This window comes from Cydia splendana, chromosome 11, assembly GCF_910591565.1.
Source record: "Cydia splendana chromosome 11, ilCydSple1.2, whole genome shotgun sequence".
Classification (NCBI taxonomy): domain Eukaryota; kingdom Metazoa; phylum Arthropoda; class Insecta; order Lepidoptera; family Tortricidae; genus Cydia; species Cydia splendana.
The window spans coordinates 14,811,304-14,828,920 of record NC_085970.1 but is presented as its reverse complement, the minus strand read 5'-3'; the positions used below and the strand labels follow the sequence as shown (position 1 = coordinate 14,828,920).

Below are 17,617 nucleotides of genomic sequence, written 5' to 3'. Positions count from 1 at the left end.
GTATATATATTTATTCTTTCTCTGAGTTCTATGACAGTAGGTGTAGCCCTAACGCTTGCGCGCCCGCTGACTCGCCACCAGGAGATAATAAACAGGTCTCAATGAAGACCTCTGACGTAGAGTACGGAACACATAATATAAAAATTTTACCTTCCAATAAAATTGTTATTATGTTTCCTTCTACGTCAGAGGTCTGAGTAATGCCTTCCTGGCAGGCTACTAGGCTACTTTTATGCCGACGGTACTTCTCCTCAACAATGTGTCAGGGCGGCGAGTCGCGGAAAGCGAGTAACAGTTCGCAGGAAGGGGAAGCGGAACTACGTCACGGCGTGGGGCGGAGCGACTACATAGACGCTAGCGGCATCTATCGGACACCGGAGACGTTACTCTCTCAATGAAGACCTCTGACGTAGAAGGAAACATAATAACAATTTTATTGGAAGGTAAAATTTTTATATTTTTTTCGAACTTGTATTCGTAGGCTAAGTAAGTGCAGTGAGTATACACTTTTGTCTCAGGCACGGCCGGTTGGCACAATTGTTTCTAAGGTCAATCAAAGCCGATTCGGCCCGGTAGCCACAAGATCGTATACCCCCCCAAACAGGGTTGACAAAGTTGCGTTCGGCGTTCGAGGTCACAAACTTGGATTATTCATTGGGCCAACATCATAAACAAGTCTGCAAAAAATCAGAACTACCGGATTTGACGCAAAAGAGCCAGGTTACAAAATTCGACAAAGTTACTGGATTATTATGGGGATTCCGGTTTGTTATCTCTGGAGAAGGAGGATTAGGAGAGCCGACCCCAATTAGAAATGGGACAAGGCCGGAAGAAGAAGATGGGGATTCCGGTTTCCCCACGATGTTTTACTCTACCGAAAACCGATTGGCTATTTAAATCAAATTCAATTATACTTATTTTGTGTTTTAATTTATAATAATGTGTTATTTATATTATTCTAGGTTAAAAGATGCCGAAAGAGAACGGGATCCGCTGCAGATCTTAGACCAGCCCGACTGCTACTGCACAGTACTTTATAACGACGAAACGCATACGTTTGAACAGGTCAGTTGCTGTTACAAATACTACAAGCAAAAGATGTCTTCATGGTGCTTATAGTCGAACTTCCTAATCTAAGTATGGCCAGGCGTGGCTCACCCCGCGATTTCGTCGCGTCGCTCCAAGTACATGCGGCCCACATCAATGTTGGCATGGTATAATAATATACTCCGCCTGGTACTCCATTCCGAGATTCGCGTATGACCTAACTGACACGCGCCTACGTCATCATGCTGTTTACAGGTTCTCAAACTTTGAAATGTGGGAGAATTTTAACCAACGGTGAAAATTATTTTAACGGCATTAATTTTAAGTTATTCATGTAGAAACATAGTAAAATAAAACAAATCTAATGTATTAAATTAAACTTTATTTATCTATACGATTCTGAAATACCACAACACTTATTAGACCCCAATGGCATAAATGACTTCTTTCTTGATGTTCCTGGCGAAAACAAAACTAGAATATCTAACTTAACATATTACGAATTCAATAGACACAGCGATGCACACTTTAAACTTAAGCCAGTAACAGAAACCACCATTGATAAAATAATACGCTCCATTAGCACCCAGGCCCAGGGAAATGATAATATATCACTCGATATGTTATTAATGACCTTACCACGCACATTGTCTACTATTACAGCTATTATTAACCAGTCGATTGAAACAGGCGTTTTCCCTGGAGCCTGGAAAAGTGCTGTGATAAGACCCATCCCTAAAGTTACTTCACCAACTAATTTCAAAGATCTACGTCCCATAAGTATTCTCCCTCTCATGTCTAAAATATTAGAGAAAACAATATGTATGCAATTAGTAGAATACCTCGAAGGACAAAATATTCTCCCCTCCAATCAATCAGGTTTTCGAAAAAAACACAGCACAACAACTGCGCTTCTTGATGTTGTCGATGACATTCTCACTGCCCAAGATGGCGGAAAAGCCTCAATTCTTGTTTTACTTGACTTCTCGCGCGCTTTTGATACGATCAATGTTACTTTATTGCTATCCAAATTAACGTACTATGGATTTGACCCTAAAGCGGTAAATTGGTTTGCTTCTTATCTTGGTGAGCGCACCCAAAGGGTAGAATTACGCAACTCACAGGGCGTGTCAATGTTCTCAGAAAAGTCTATAGTCACCAGAGGCGTTCCCCAGGGATCAATTCTGGGCCCTATTTTATTTTTACTATACAGCGCAGATATAACCCACAACATCAGTCACTGTAAATATCACCTATACGCAGATGACCTACAAATATATACCTCTTTCAAGCCTGAAGACACTCACTCAGCTGTAGAAAAAATTAATCAAGATCTTAGTCAGATAGCAGTCTGGTCTGAACAAAATAGTTTAGTTTTAAATCCTCTAAAATCAAAGTTCATAGTAATCGGTTCAAAATTTCAGATAGTAAATACCACATCTCGCAATCCGCAGGTCCATATTTTAAACGAGAGCATAGCTCGCGTAGCTGAAGCTAGGAATCTTGGGGTACTGATAGACGAAAGGCTACAATTCGAAAAACACGTCCTAGAGAATACTCGAAATTGTTTTTATCGCCTTACAGTTTTATATAAGATCCGTGATCACCTTAACATAGACATGCGTATTAAGCTTTGTGATTCACTTATCCTGTCAAAACTCAATTATGCTGATACAGTAATTGGAGAGTGCCTATTATCGCGTACAAAAATGCAAATACAAAGACTACAAAATGCCTGCGCCAGATTTTGCTTTCCTATACCAAAGCGCGCTCATATTACACCATTCATAAATCACAGTAGACTGCTTAAAATGGAGGCACGTAGAACGCTACATCTTGCTACCTTATTATTTGGAATAATAGATAGCAAAACACCCTCGTATCTTTTTAACAAACTTACATTTTCTCAAATGCTTGAAAGACATGCCTCCCGCCTTATCTGCCCGAGACACAGTTCGGCTAGCTTTCGTGGTAGCTTCCGGTACGCTGCCACGCGATGCTGGAATAATATTCCTCCGCCAATAAGAAACGCAGCATCACTTTATTCATTTAAAAACAAGTTAAAACATCATCTTATTACACATCAAATTTCTCACTCCTAGTCGCCTGTGTCTCTTTATTTATCATTTAAATAAATATTTTTTTTAAGTTGCATATACATTCCTCATTCATCTCTGTTTCCATACTAAGTACCTGTTTTTAAAAGAATTCTGATTCTGTTTTTATGCCGGCCATTGTAATTTTATAATACTACCTGCTTCGCATTGTTTTTTATATGTTTTAGTATGTTTAAGTTAGTAATGTTTTATTTCTTATTTTATAAGTTTAAGGGTCCACTGAAAATCAGCGTCGTTGCACTAAGTGCTCCGACATATGCTGAGTGGTATCCTCTTTGAGACAACCAATTGCATAACTATATCACATGCTTGTCATCTATTAATTTTAAGATTGTGTTGTTTCAAATAAATTATTTTCATTTCATTTCATTCATTCATTCATATACAAGACAAACGTTTAAAAAACTAATTCACAGTTACACATTAATTACCAAGCTTACGACGTGAAAAGTTTGGAAAACACTGCGACTGCTGACACTGAGCGAGAAGGAAATAACAATTAACACGCGTTCGACAAGGATGACGGTCAGGGCATGAAGTTATCTAGATCCGAATTGTCAAATGTCCAGAGCGCTATCCTGTGTTGCCAGTAGTATAAACAGAATTACCCGAAAGTCTGAAATTTCTTTCGTGAATCGGAAGATATTGCTAACGAGTAATTAAAAATGACGTGTTATTGTAAAATTTAAGCTAAAATACATATAAATGAAAATTATAAAATTATAAAGAAATATTTTAACTTATTAACCATAGGTATAATGTACCCATGTAACATGTTATGTTGAAATAAAGTGGCAATGTTATTGTGACGTAATCGCGTGTCACTCTGGGAATGGAAGACCATGTTTTATTAGACCATGAATGTTGGTGTCCAGCAGTAGAACGGACGCGTGCTCGCGCTTGCGCCACCTAGCGATCATAACTGTCGTAATAGACGCGTTGTTAGAGAAACCTTCTGTACCTATATAACACTTTAAACTCTCGCGTTTTGTACACATTTTAATTACACAAACGGGTCTACCGTGTGGTCTTTCCGTGACCACATCTGGTGCAACTCAGTTGAAACGTCGGAATGTAAGGTAAAAACTTCTGTACCTAGTACTACTATTTATTCTGTAGTATGGCTAATTGCCTCTGTTATTGTCGCAGGTGATAACGACCCTGACCCGCGTGATGAAGGTGAACCACCGCGACGCCGTGGAGCTGGTGTCGCTGATCGACCGCGAGGGCCGCGCGCTCGTCAAGTGCAGCTCCTTCCAGGTCTGCGACAAGCTCAAGAACGACATCGAGATGTGAGTCACACGGTATTCTCTATAAGCTTAATATAACCAAACAAAGTGGTCATTAACAGGCATTCCCCTCTGTCCAAAATAGGCGGCCAATGGTCAACCACATGTATAGACTGACGTTTATCTGACATGGCTATGTTTACGTTACGTATACATTTGATGTGCCCCTCCCACGCAAAAAACGGCAGACTATTTTGTACCGAAAATTATAGACATGGCGTCTCCGTTGGTTATATCCTCTAAGTCTATAAGGGTGATATTCCACGGGTCCAATTTCTTTGTCCAATGTGTATTTTGTCTAACATTTTGCTTAATAAGAGAGTGAGACGTAATGACATTGGACCAAGATATTGGGCAGATGGAATACCACCCTAAGATATTTATTTATGTGTATGATCCGTTCAATTTGCTGACGGCTATTCAGAAATTGTTAAATATACATTAACAAAACTGTAAAGTGAGATATAGTATAACTAAATCCCTATTAGCAGCTGTAGTTATGCACAAAATCTAAATTATTATTAAAAACTATCTGGCAAAGGGTTCCTACGTATTACACTTTACTATTGAATATTACATTTTATTGATTTGCGATAAACATGCAGGCAACTGGAGACCCCCATTAAAGTTTGTAACTTGTAATATAAATGGCAATATCGTCCTAATGTGAGGAGTTAACAACATAATACTTATAGACGACAAGTTCAAAGATTTCTTGAGACAGATTCCTGACCAACAGCTATCAGATCATATCCGTTGAATACAAACATACAGCAAAAATGTAAAAAGCAAAATATTGCGTGTTAATAATTCTTTGATCGATCAATATATATGTATTTTATTTATATCAGATAGCTTCGGTCCACTTTAACCCTTAACCAGACTGACATTTCAAAAATGACAATTGAATATTATTATTTGTTGTCTTACTCATCGAAAATAGAACACATGTTTGAAGTGCCGTATGTGGGAAATATATATCCCTTAGCCGGGTAAAGGGTTAAGCGGGACTTCGTGACCACTTCAACATACTGGTGGTGTGGTATAAATTCGAAAAAAATAACTTGATAGACTTTGTATGATAATGGGACTTTTTTGTGTTGACACATATTTATTTATCTTGTCGCAAAAACATAGTGAAAAATATTATGATAATGTCCCATAATCAAACAAAACTGGACCTACAATAATGTTTACTCTATTAGACCATGAATTACGATTTTAAAACCTTTAAATACAGGTTGCTATTTAGGTAGTTAGTATACTAACAGTAGTCTTAAGTTTCTCTCTAAGTAACCCTCTTTCGCTTGATTCTAATCTGCAGACTTTCCTTGCTGTGCGTGCGTAGCATTGCCATCAAATACGTCAAAGGAACGTTCTACAAAAATGCCACTATGGGCGCTACTCTTTTAGCCCTTATAATGTGCTAGTGGCGTCCATAAGTGAAATTTTTGTGGAATTCTCATAAGGGTGTCAGATATCATCCAAAATTGCACCCTATCACTTTGAAACAAAGTTCCGTATCATGTGGGAATTATATTCCCTCTGCCTTGTACTAAATACCTACTTCTGAATATGCTAGGAAGCCGATTTTTGGTTAAAGGACATTCCAAGTGAAGCCAAATGTTGGCTTCCAAAGCAATATCAATGGAATGCTCCAAAAAAATAATTGTGAAAATGTGACCGGAGCGAATCACGTTGGACGTGTTGCCTCTCTGTCGAACTTGTAAATTCATACGTAAGTGTGACAGGGAGGCAAGATCTCGAACGTGGTTCGCGATAGGCCCTCAGACGCGACCTTGTGTTATTTTATAGTTGAGCGATGTTCACTTTGATGGCAATGTTACGAGGGCTGCTATTCGACATTTGCACAAGTGATCATTTATAATCTTGGTTGAGATATTTTTAACTTTGCGGACCGCTTCAAGTGTCTCTGGACCATCAGTGGTCTGCGGACCACCGGTTAAAAACCCCTTATATATTGCGTAACTAAACTATAGTGCGACATAAAATAGTAGAAATTAAATAAACAGGAACTAAAAAAATCCATACTAAATTGTTGCCATGTTTAAGCATTTTACGTCAAAAATCTGACAGTTACATTGGAAGTGGCGCCTTCAATAATTTCCTACATTTTCTTGTCGGACTATAAGTCAAAATGCGTATTCTCAAGATCACTGGTCGCCAATGTCGATAGCGGCGTACGCTCTCGGGCTGGGTTGTGTGTGAGCGGTGTTACCATGTTAACCAGCTGCACGGCGATGTTCGAAAGGTTCACGTCCCGCACCGGTCCCGCGCTGAAGGTCCTCGTCATGCACGCGCACGTGCTAGCCCACCAGACGTTCGCCATGAAGCTTTTACAATGGTAAGTCTTTATTTGTGCCATTTTCAACCAAAAGGGTACTTATTATCGGTTGTCGATAGGCGCTATTTTCATATAGGTTTAATTCGAAATCAACCTTATCCACAACCGACAATGTGGTACCTTTTGGTTGAAAACGTTACATTTTTCTTTTTCTTTCTCGTACTGTGTCTCCGAGTCTCTCGCGCGTTCGATGGCCATAAATATGATGAACCTACAGGTTTCTTCGTATAGATTAGTGGGTGGGTAATAGGGCTCGGTTCATGTTAACAACCGATGCAAGCGGTAAAAATGTGGCGGGTGTATTAACACAGCTGTAAAACGATTTGGGTCACTTTATCATGGGTATAGTAAGTTCACTTTAAATCTTAGGCAGACCTCAGAGTCTTGCAAGTCGCAGTAATTATTCACTATGGTAAAGTGTTGATCTAAAGCTCCAGCTAGGTAGTAAGTAGTTAAAGTTATTATACTTTGTAGACCTTTTTCAAATGTGAACTAGTAAAAAACAAAGTGAAAAATGTTGATAAACTTATTTATTTAACCTTTTGAACGCCAAACGGCGCATCCATTTGCCGTGCCACTGACGCCACGGGGTTAAAATTTAGTTTTGTGAATAAATAATGCCAACCTAAAAGTGGGGTGTTTTTCAGTAGATTTTCATCAAAAAACTATCGACGTCAAATGCCGTCTTTGGCGTCGTTGTCACGATTTTGTGTTGACGTCAATTGCCGTCTGTGGCGTTCAAAAGGTTAAAAATTAAACTTCTCTTAAATTATACAAGAAATATATTTTTTTATACCTACTCGATATTATCTCTATTGTTAAGATTTATGAAAGTCGTATGTCTAGTCGAATTAAACTTTTGATGTACCCATATCTTTCCCAAATCTTAACTAACGAATCCAACTCTAAATTCCATAACCAAAAAACTTTCCCCCAGGCTCCAAAACTTCGTAGCACAAGAGCCTTCACTCCGCCTGGCAGTGTCCCTAGTCGCCCTCGGCGAGGACGCCGGGCCCATCGGCGCCACCTCCCTCAGCGGCGGCGGCGGCGTCGCCGTCGGCGTCATGCAGAACGACTGTCGGATGTGGAAGGCCGCTAGGACCGCGTGGCATAGGCTGCTCATCGCTACGACGCTCATGGATTATACTACTAAGAAGACTATGGCTATATTGTTCACTAAGAACTATGGTAAGTACTACCAAAGATAATTTAGACTAGAGGAATATTGTCGAAGTAAATTATGTAGTCACTCAGTACATTTACTGCCATCTTTCGACACAAATGATTAAAACTTTTAGAACGCATTTGACTTTGATCCTTATTTTTTCACTGATATGTGTTAAATTTGTTAAATGTCAAAAAGTATCGCCATCTACTCGAGGATAGACCAAAAATATGGTGCCATCTTCTCGAGCGATGGTGCCATACCTTTGGCCTACTCTATGATTTTCTTGGTCTAACTCTAATTCCTTTTACTATCATTTTCTTATCTCCAAAATTGGCCTCATGATCTCGTAGTAAAAATTTACCTATACGATCTTACAGTTTCTGATTTCCCTTCTCTACCTATTAAATTACTCAACATTATAAGAAGAAGAGTGACAATCTTTATCAAATGACACTTTTTTTCTGTTCCAGGCTCGATCCTCAAAGACTTCATCCGCGACGACCACGACCACTCCTTCTCTGTTTCGTCTCTCTCCGTACAACTGTACACTCCGCCTACATTAGCGCAGCATCTGATCGCCAAGCATGACGCGTTGTTCGTAGTCATGAACACGTTCGTGAGCGAGTGCAACAGACGGATCAATAGCAAGGTACTGTCTCACTCTAACTCGTCTCTCTCCGTACAACTGTACACTCCGCCTACATTAGCGCAGCTTCTGATCGCCAAGCATGACGCGTTGTTCGTAGTCATGAACACGTTCGTGAGCGAGTGCAACAGACGGATCAATAGCAAGGTACTGTCTCACTCTAACATGTCTCTCTCCGTACAACTGTACACTCCGCCTACATTAGCGCAGCATCTGATCGCCAAGCATGACGCGTTGTTCGTAGTCATGAACACGTTCGTGAGCGAGTGCAACAGGCGGATCAATAGTAATGTACTGTCTCACTCTAACTCGTCTCTCTCCGTACTACTGTACACTCCGCCTACATAGCACAGTATCTAATCTTTGTACATCATTCATCCATATGTCACTATTTATTATGTGGGTCAGTTGGTATAAGGCCCTGACCTCCGGTTTAAGCCGTATGCTGCGTTTAGCGTTACTTTCTGAAATGTTGCCGTATATTCATATAATGTGTTGCTGTTGCGTACCTACGGCGTCAACCGAAGTCCAAAGCCTATCCGAAAGACTTTCATTGAAGTTTCAACCTTATAGTTCGTTTTTTTTAGCATTAGAAATAAGGTAAACAATCTTGATGTGTCTTTTAATTGAAAAACACATTTTAAAAATAAGTTACAGCAAATATGTATCAATTATAAATATAATACGATCATTTATATTCTTCTGCTTTCATAAGTAATAGTTACTGATTTTTAAAAAGCGTTTTTCAAATAAAAGACATGTCAAGATCGCTTACCTTCTTTCAAGTTCTTTCTAATGCTAAAAAAACGAACTATAACATTCCGATTTAAGATTCGGATTATATTGACCTTTCGTGGAAACTAGGAAGACTGTTGAAATGATTTACAAGGCTAATTATCAACTTTGGTAATCTCACTTTACGGCCTCTTAGCCTAGTCGGTAGTGATCCTGCCTACGAAGCAGGAGATCCTGGGTTTGAATCCCGGTAAGGGCATTTATTTGTGTGTTCACCACGAATATTTGTTCCCGAGTTATCTATGTATCTAAATTATATTTATTCGAGTTATCTATTTATCTATATAAGTATGTATATCGTCGCCTAGAACCCATAGTACAAGCTTTGTTTAGTTTGGGGCTGGGTAAAGCTGTGTAAGATTGTCCCCTAATATTTATTTTATTGTTTTTCCGCAGGGTCGCCTGGAGTTTGACCGCAACCACGTCTCCATGGCGTTCAAACGCGCCCAGTTCGTCCTTTACGACGTGAAGTACCTGCTTGGCTCTTTGCCGACCAGCTTTGATGACGACTTAAGGAAGGGCTTCCTACACGGATTGTCTCTGATGCTGAACCTGCTGGTCATGATGCAGGGCATGGACTCTGTGGTCAGACAGGTGAGAAACTACATAACATAGTTCGAACCTAATATTTATTAATCTCCGAGCATATATTGGAGTCAGATGCTGCCATTATCACTTATGACACTGTCACTGTGCAACCAATCATCATATCCATACCAAAGACATATGTAACTTCGTATAAGAAGAATAAAGTCTAAGGAAAAAACGTGCCTCGGAATTCAAGTAAAAGTCATTCTCGAATAGATGCCGCACACACCTTTAGCCTATCCTCGGCTAGATGGCGTGACGACACCGTTTCATATTTAACAATTTTAACACATAGATATCAGTGAATGAACATGGATCAAAATGATATAAAAAGAATAAAATCATTTATCCATATATATACATTTTTTATTAACTTTATACGTTTTCATTTTGAGTTTTAGTCGTGTGTCGATAGATGGCAGTAAATTTACAGTGACTACAAAATTTACAATGACAGGACCCCTCTATACTATCTATTCTTTTTGTCCATACTGTATTACGTTTATCTTTTGGCGACCATAACCACTTGTTTTGTCCGTTTTGTTGCAATGCTACCCCATAGCGCTCGCTGTAACTATCTACTTCTAGAGCTAAAGTGAAATACAGATGTAGTGCGTATTTATTTTCCATCGTGTTTTCACGGAAACGTACGAACCAGGGATGTTGCGGATGCAGATTTTTTGAAATCCGCGGATGCGGATGCGGATATTTAAAGCCTCACATCCGCGGATGCGGATGCGGATGTCAAGAGTTGGTACTTAAAAAACGTCAAATACTACATTTTTAGCATTTTTTATTTTAAAAAACCGAAACGTTTAGTATTTGAGCAAGAATAAAGGTGCGTTTTATTTAATAAACAGTAACTTGGCCGACTTTTCGGGATTTACACGATTTCGTTATATATAATGACGAAATTACCTAGCACTTACGCCGCCGGCGCCGCTACTAATACGTTCCTGTTACCGACTTGGTCGACATCCGCATCATGCGGATGCTCCGCATCGATTTTATGCGGATGCAGATGCAGATGCGGATGTTCCGCGGATGCGGATGCGGGTGCGGATGCGGGTGCGAATATTCGCAACATCCCTGGTACGAACGTGTCTTGCTATTTCAGTCAGTCTCGGTATAGAAAGTACCCTCAGTACTTTTTACTGAAGTAGCATGACAAATACGAACGTTTCCGAGAAAATACACTATCATCTGTAACTGTTATTATCTAATTATCGAACAAAAGGTAAGTTCGAAAGGTTTGCCTTTCTAGTATGACATTTCTTTCCATTAGAGTTCTAATTTTTTTATATCTAACTAAAATATTGTTTACAGGTGGGTCAGCACATGGAGTACGAGCCCGAATGGGAGTCCGCCTTCAACCTCCACGTGAAATTAGCTCACAGCATCACTCTATCCCTGGAATGGTGCGCGCTTGAACGTTCGTTGTGTGCCTCCGCGTACCGCATGGCGTTGCGCCGCCACGCCGACACTATTACCTACCAGCCGAGACAAGTCAAAGGTATTACCTTAGGTATATGAGCAGCCTATATGGCAGCCATACAAAAAAATATCCAAAATTTGCTTCTGAAATTCGAACTATTAGTGTCAGAAATAGAGTCTATTGTGATCTGTTTCAAAATTTAACGAAACGGACGTGAAGTACTAGCCTACATTGTGGCCTAAATTGAAAACTTAAATTTGACATTGACAGTATTGACACACATAAGCCGACCCTCCCACGCGTACAGGTCCTATAACATTGTAAATCTTTTGCAACTAGATAAGGTTTGAGATCGTGAAATAAATGTGTTATTATTTTCCAGAACTCGGCAACCAGTCAGCATCAGTGATTCCCTATGACGTGTCGACTGAGCCCGTTTCCATCCACCGACCACTTTCCCGGTTCCTGGCCGGTCTACATTTGTCGCTACACAAGCATGGCTTGAACTACCACAGCCCTGAGTTCGACCGCCAGGATCGACCGAAGCCTCCGCCTGAGGAACTTATTGGTGAGTTAAAGCGCTTTCTACCAAGCAGAGACTTTTGCTAACCAATCTACAATACTTGTAATTAACACATTCACTGCCCCCGACGCACATGTGCGTCCACCGTCATACAAGTTTGTTCCTAGGCCACGCTCCCTAGCAGTGAATGCGTTAAGGTAAAATGGGACAAAATCGCGGCGGTGTGTTCTCTTACGGTAGATGTGGCTAACTAGGCGCCTCCCTTTGGCGCATATGAAGGATTTGGTGAAAATATTTAAGTGAAAGTTGTTTTTTATTGCAGAGCCCGTGCTGCGAACGATGGCCATGATCGCGCAGGTCCACGCCGGCATGTGGCGGCGGAACGGGTTCGCGTTGCTCAACCAGCTGTACTTCTACCACAACGTCAAGTGCCGCGCCGAGATGCTGGACAGAGACGTCGTCATGCTACAGGTAGACGATGCGCGATGCCACTTACAGTTCACGCACGCTGCCACAGTCTATAAAACAATACAGTCATTCGACGAAGCGGTCTAGACAATCGTGTGGAATGCGAGGAGCGAGGTGTGGGTCGCAGACCACAGAGCAACACAGACCTATGTGCATAAGCATGAAGTTCAATTTCAGTTTTGACACTTCGGTGACGTGGCGTCCGAGTGACAGCTTTTATGTTTGACACGGCGTCGAAAACGTTAACACATGAAATTATTTTACAGATCGGAGCGTCTCTCATCGAGAGCAACGAATTCATAATCCACGTACTGAACAAATTCAATCTGCTCGACTGGGCCGCGTCAGACTTCGAGCAACGTGGCGTCGAAGACGACGCCCTGAGGCACACCATTAGCATGCTTGAAGAGTTCCTAGGACTACTAATTACTGGTAAGTTATCTGAGTATTCATATACCTTATTGCAATGACTCAATGAGATAAGACCTATGAAATATGATCAGATCTTCGCACAGTTTAGTTTTATTTTTTTATTGGAGTTTACTTGTTAATAATCGATTTTCATATATAAGCCCGGGAAATTCATATATAAGAAAATTTACGGAGAGTAAAATCAAACGTTACGTTACTTTTATGTTTAGTGCGCAACTTATCTTGCGCATCCCCTGGAGCAACGGCTCCATGGAAACACTTTATTTATACAATGTCAACAAATAACAACTGTCAATTTGCGGAGTTTTGATCTTAAATTTTACAATGTATTTTTCATCACACTCGCTCAGTAAATGTGGAATTGCACGCAGGTTTAGTGGGATTTATAGAAAAAGCGTTCTCCCTAGGGAGTTATGAAGTTTCTAGTGCCATAGTTAACAGTTTTTTTGTCTTTATACTTAATTTTTGTATCGCAAGTGTGATGAAAAACATTGTGTGTAACTCGGGGCGTAATAATATTTAACTTACTCTCGTTTGCAATATTCAACTTACGCCCCATGTTGCACAATGTACTATTACAGTACTTCTGGTGTTCCATTGCGACACCCTGTACTATAATAAGCACATTACGTAACTACGTCGAAAATTTAAAGGGCCATATGTATCGTAAAACGTTGTACGATATGCGTGCGAATAGGTAATTCGCAACTCGTCTCGATTAAAACACTCCCTATTTCTCGCACTTGCATCGTAAGTAACTATCTATTGTAATGTAATAGTTCGTAAGGAGTAAATCATAAATCGTTCATTTATAGGAGTAAACTCCAGTCGTGCGTCGAAGCTGACACACACACCAAACATACTGTTTTTTGTCCTCAGTGGTGGGATCGCGATATGTGCCCGGCGTTGGAGAGGTCACCAATGAAGACAGAACGAAGAAAGAGATTATACAGATGCTTTGTGTCAAACCCATGCCGCACTCTGAACTTAATAGGTACGTCGAACAAACAATATAATAAAACATCTTTGTATGATCACAGACATAATGGTGGGTAGAGTTAGTCCAAGAAAAGTTTGCAGCGATTTTGATAGCCCACGCAGTGCAAGTGTTATTTATACGTCATAATTTCATAGAAGTTTGACGTTTAAAATGACACTTGCACTGCGTGGGCTATCGAAATCTCTGCAGACTTTTCTTTGTCTAACTCTATGGTGGTGTGTACAAACAATATGAACTGAAGTTTTAAGCAATAATTTGACACTCACTGTTACTTAAATTCTCAACTCACAAAAATGTAACAAAGTCAAAAATACTTTATTCATGTAGGCCTAGTAACAAGCACTTATGAACGTTTTACATAATCATAACAAGTCGTTCAATAAATTAAACTTAGTGACCCAGTAACATAGAGACGCTATATTTGTTTACGGTATAATATGGTGAGTAGCATATTTTAGATTTAAGAATATTGCTTTGCCCTACCAGGTTCCATGTCAAACTTAGTATTACTATATAACACAAAATGGAAGATCAGCGCTGGAAGCCACCAGCAACATGCTGAGATGGGGCCATTTCGTGGCACTTTAATCTTATTTTGTGTTTTCTTTTATACCATGTCTCGTCTCGTTTGTTTGTGCTTAAGAATTAATTCTAAAAAAAAAAAACAAAAAAATGTACAACCATGGATGCACTAAATAAATTATGAGTTGTTTTTTACTCAGATCGCTACCCGAAGACCAGCTCCACGAAACAGGCCTAGAAGCGGTCATCCATGAGGTCGCCGACTTCATAAAGCCCACGGGAGGCAATAACCGAGGAGTCTACAAGTTGAAACCACATCTCTATGACGAATACGACACATTCTTCTATCACTACACGAGGGAAGAGCTTTCTAGGAGTGAAGAGGAACAGAGGAGTAGGAGGAAGGCTGCAGGTGAGATTTACCTTTGATTAATAAAACTTAGCAAACTCTGCTTAATTTACAAACGAGTATCAACGGTTTCTTAGATTTTTAAGGCGTTTATGAATTATCGTTTAAGTCGTTTAAGTCTTTCTTGCATTGCATAGGATGTAGACTTAACTTGTTGTTGTTTTTGTTTGACTTGTTTTAGTAGTTGATAAGTCCATTGGGGTTAACTAAGGCCAGCAAGATGAAAAGCCTTATCTGTATGACGAATATGATACGTTCTTTTTTATTATACTAGTGAAGAACATTTAATGAGTAAAGAAGACTAGAAGGAAGGGTGCTCATGAGATTTAGCGTTTATTACGTAGGTTGTAAAGTAGACTTTTACGTAATTAATACGTAATAAGAAATCGTGTAAGCCTTCTGAGGTTTACTAAGGCTTTTGCATAAACCTCATTCGTATGTGAATACGATAAATTCTACTATTAGGTACACCAGGGGAGAACTTTCTAGGAGTGAAAGTTGTTCTATGTTCTGTCCCTTATTTTGAATGTTCTGTCTTCTACGATGTACTTTTTAGGGTTCCGTACCCAAAGGGTAAAAACGGGACCCTATTACTAAGACTCCGCTATCCGTCTGTCTGTCTCTCATGAACCGTGATAGCTAGGCAGTTGAAATTTTCACAGATGATGTATTTCTGTTGCCGCTATAACAACAAATACTAAAAACAGAATATAATAAATATTTAAGTGGGGCTCCCATACAATAAACGTGATTTTTTTGCCGTTTTTTGCGTAAACGGTACGGAACCCTTCGTGCGGGAGTCCGACTCGCACTTTGCCGATTTTTTATTTGTTCTTTTGCAATAAAGTTAAATATAAATAAATAAGTATATTCTATACAGGTCTCCCTGAATGTTGCCCGCCGCCGCCCCTACCCAAGTTAACGCCGCCCTTCCGTCTCCTCGCGAGCCTGCTCCAGTGCGACGCCGTCATGTATGTCCTGAGGACAGTATTAGAGCGAGCGCTGGACCTCAGGGCGAGGTCGTTTTCGGAGACACAAGTGCACAAGGTATGTTTGTGTAATTAATGTTATGTTAATAAAAAAATTATTACCTAATAGTAATTTTCTCACATATCTCCTCAACATATCAAACTTCTGATAGATTTACAACATATTGCGGCGTCGTACTTGAATCGTCGGTCCGAAATCGTCGAAACCGGAAAGGCCGGACCGTCTATAGACCCGCTCGGATATTTATTGGCAATTTTCTCGCCAAAATGGTAAAAATTACGTTGCCTTAGCATGCGCGGCGATAGCGCGATGTATTCGTGCGCTGTTTTACCAACATTTTTTTTTTATAAATATATTAGGGGACATCTTACACAAATCAACCTAGCCCCAAACTCAGCAAAGCTTCTATGGGTACTAGGCGACGATATACATACTTATATATAGATAAATACATACATATTTTATTATATGACTCAGAAACAAATATCTGTGTTCATCACACAATAAATAAATGCCCTTACCGGGATTCGAACCCGGGACCGTTGGCTTCACAGGCAGGGTCATTGGCCACGTGACGGTCGTTCTTAACCGTGTTGTCTTGTAGGCTCTACACCTGATGGGCTACGCGCTCCGCGACGAGGAGAGCGGGCACTACGAGTTCCTCGCGTTCGCGGAGAGCGCGCAGCGCAGCGGGCTGCTCGTGCTGCTGCAGCGCCTGCTCGCCAGCCCGCGCGTCGACGCGCACCGCCCGCTCGCCAAGTGGCTGCTGCACAAGTGCAAGTACGTACTGCCTGCGTTAGGCTCTACCAGGCGTGGCTCATACAAATACATGCGGCGCACACCAATGTTGGTGTCTAGCAGTAGTAGTTGCCGCGCACCGCTACGGAACGGACGCGTGCTCGCGCTTGCGTCACCTTGCGGTCATATCTGTCGTAAAAGACGCGTTTTGTTAGAGTGTGAACCTTCTGTACCTGGTATTATTATTTATTCTGTGGCTCTACTGACAATGCGACACTCGACAAGGAAAAAAATTAAAAAATACTATAAAATTGTACCATTGGCCATATGCAAATAGTAGTGTCAAACGTCAAAAAAATGTTTCGCGTTTAATAAGTTTTAAAATATGACATAATGGCTGAACAGCAAAGTTCTCCCATATTATTGTCGTCTAAGAAGCGCCATTGTCAAATATAAGAAAATTCACTAACAACAATGACTGTCAGATATGTAAACGTAAACAAAACCCTCCGTTTGGTTAACTCCAGAAAGTTTGTAAAACTAGTGGCTCTGTGAGCTGTAGACCTCGCGAGCATAGCTTATATAGCCACACAGCGGTTTGATCAATCAACAATACAAAAAATGTAATTTATTAAAAAAAATACGAAGTTTAAGTGAAAAACAAAATACAAAAAGTTATGTCTTACTGGGGATCGAACCCAGACTCTCTGTGCAAACAAAAAAAGCGAACGTTTACAAACTGAGCCAAATAGTTCTTAGATAAGCTGACGAAATTTAGCTACTCATTCTCAAGTTAAAATTTGTTAAAATTAAATATCTCAATACCTCCGAGACCAGCGAAATAAATTTTCTGAATTTTTGGCCCTTTAATCTATAAACATATCTCAAAAAGAAAAAAACTCTTATGATATCGATACGACTATTTGTTTAGGCGCGAAGTATCACGACTCCGCCATTTTTAAAAATTTCCAAAAACTGGATTGACATAAAATTTTTATTTAATCATAGAATCTGGTCACAAAATTTCACGAGAATCGGTTGAGAATTGACCTGTAGAGGAGAACATCCGGATGGACCACAGACCA

The 17,617-nt window shown here is 40.1% G+C and overlaps 1 protein-coding gene and 1 long non-coding RNA gene across 5 annotated transcripts in view; both read left to right on the top strand.

Moving 5' to 3' along the window:
- The window catches only part of LOC134794986 (uncharacterized), a 207,723-nt gene that overhangs the window by 177,926 nt on the left and 12,180 nt on the right, over positions 1–17,617 (top strand). The window lies entirely within an intron of this gene.
- Positions 1–17,617, top strand: part of LOC134794873 (E3 ubiquitin-protein ligase UBR1) — a 60,501-nt gene that overhangs the window by 32,895 nt on the left and 9,989 nt on the right. For 2 of the 4 annotated variants that reach the window (XM_063766684.1, XM_063766686.1), the window contains 14 exons: positions 963–1,065; positions 4,314–4,456; positions 6,705–6,818; positions 7,756–8,006; positions 8,457–8,635; positions 9,824–10,021; positions 11,342–11,528; positions 11,833–12,018; positions 12,296–12,444; positions 12,708–12,873; positions 13,753–13,867; positions 14,596–14,807; positions 15,685–15,851; positions 16,399–16,574. In XM_063766684.1, coding sequence (XP_063622754.1) covers positions 963–1,065; positions 4,314–4,456; positions 6,705–6,818; positions 7,756–8,006; positions 8,457–8,635; positions 9,824–10,021; positions 11,342–11,528; positions 11,833–12,018; positions 12,296–12,444; positions 12,708–12,873; positions 13,753–13,867; positions 14,596–14,807; positions 15,685–15,851; positions 16,399–16,574 — 2,346 coding nt within the window. The remainder of the gene's footprint in view (positions 1–962; positions 1,066–4,313; positions 4,457–6,704; positions 6,819–7,755; positions 8,007–8,456; positions 8,636–9,823; positions 10,022–11,341; positions 11,529–11,832; positions 12,019–12,295; positions 12,445–12,707; positions 12,874–13,752; positions 13,868–14,595; positions 14,808–15,684; positions 15,852–16,398; positions 16,575–17,617) is intronic. The other 2 variants (XM_063766687.1, XM_063766685.1) reach the window with 1 other exon arrangement.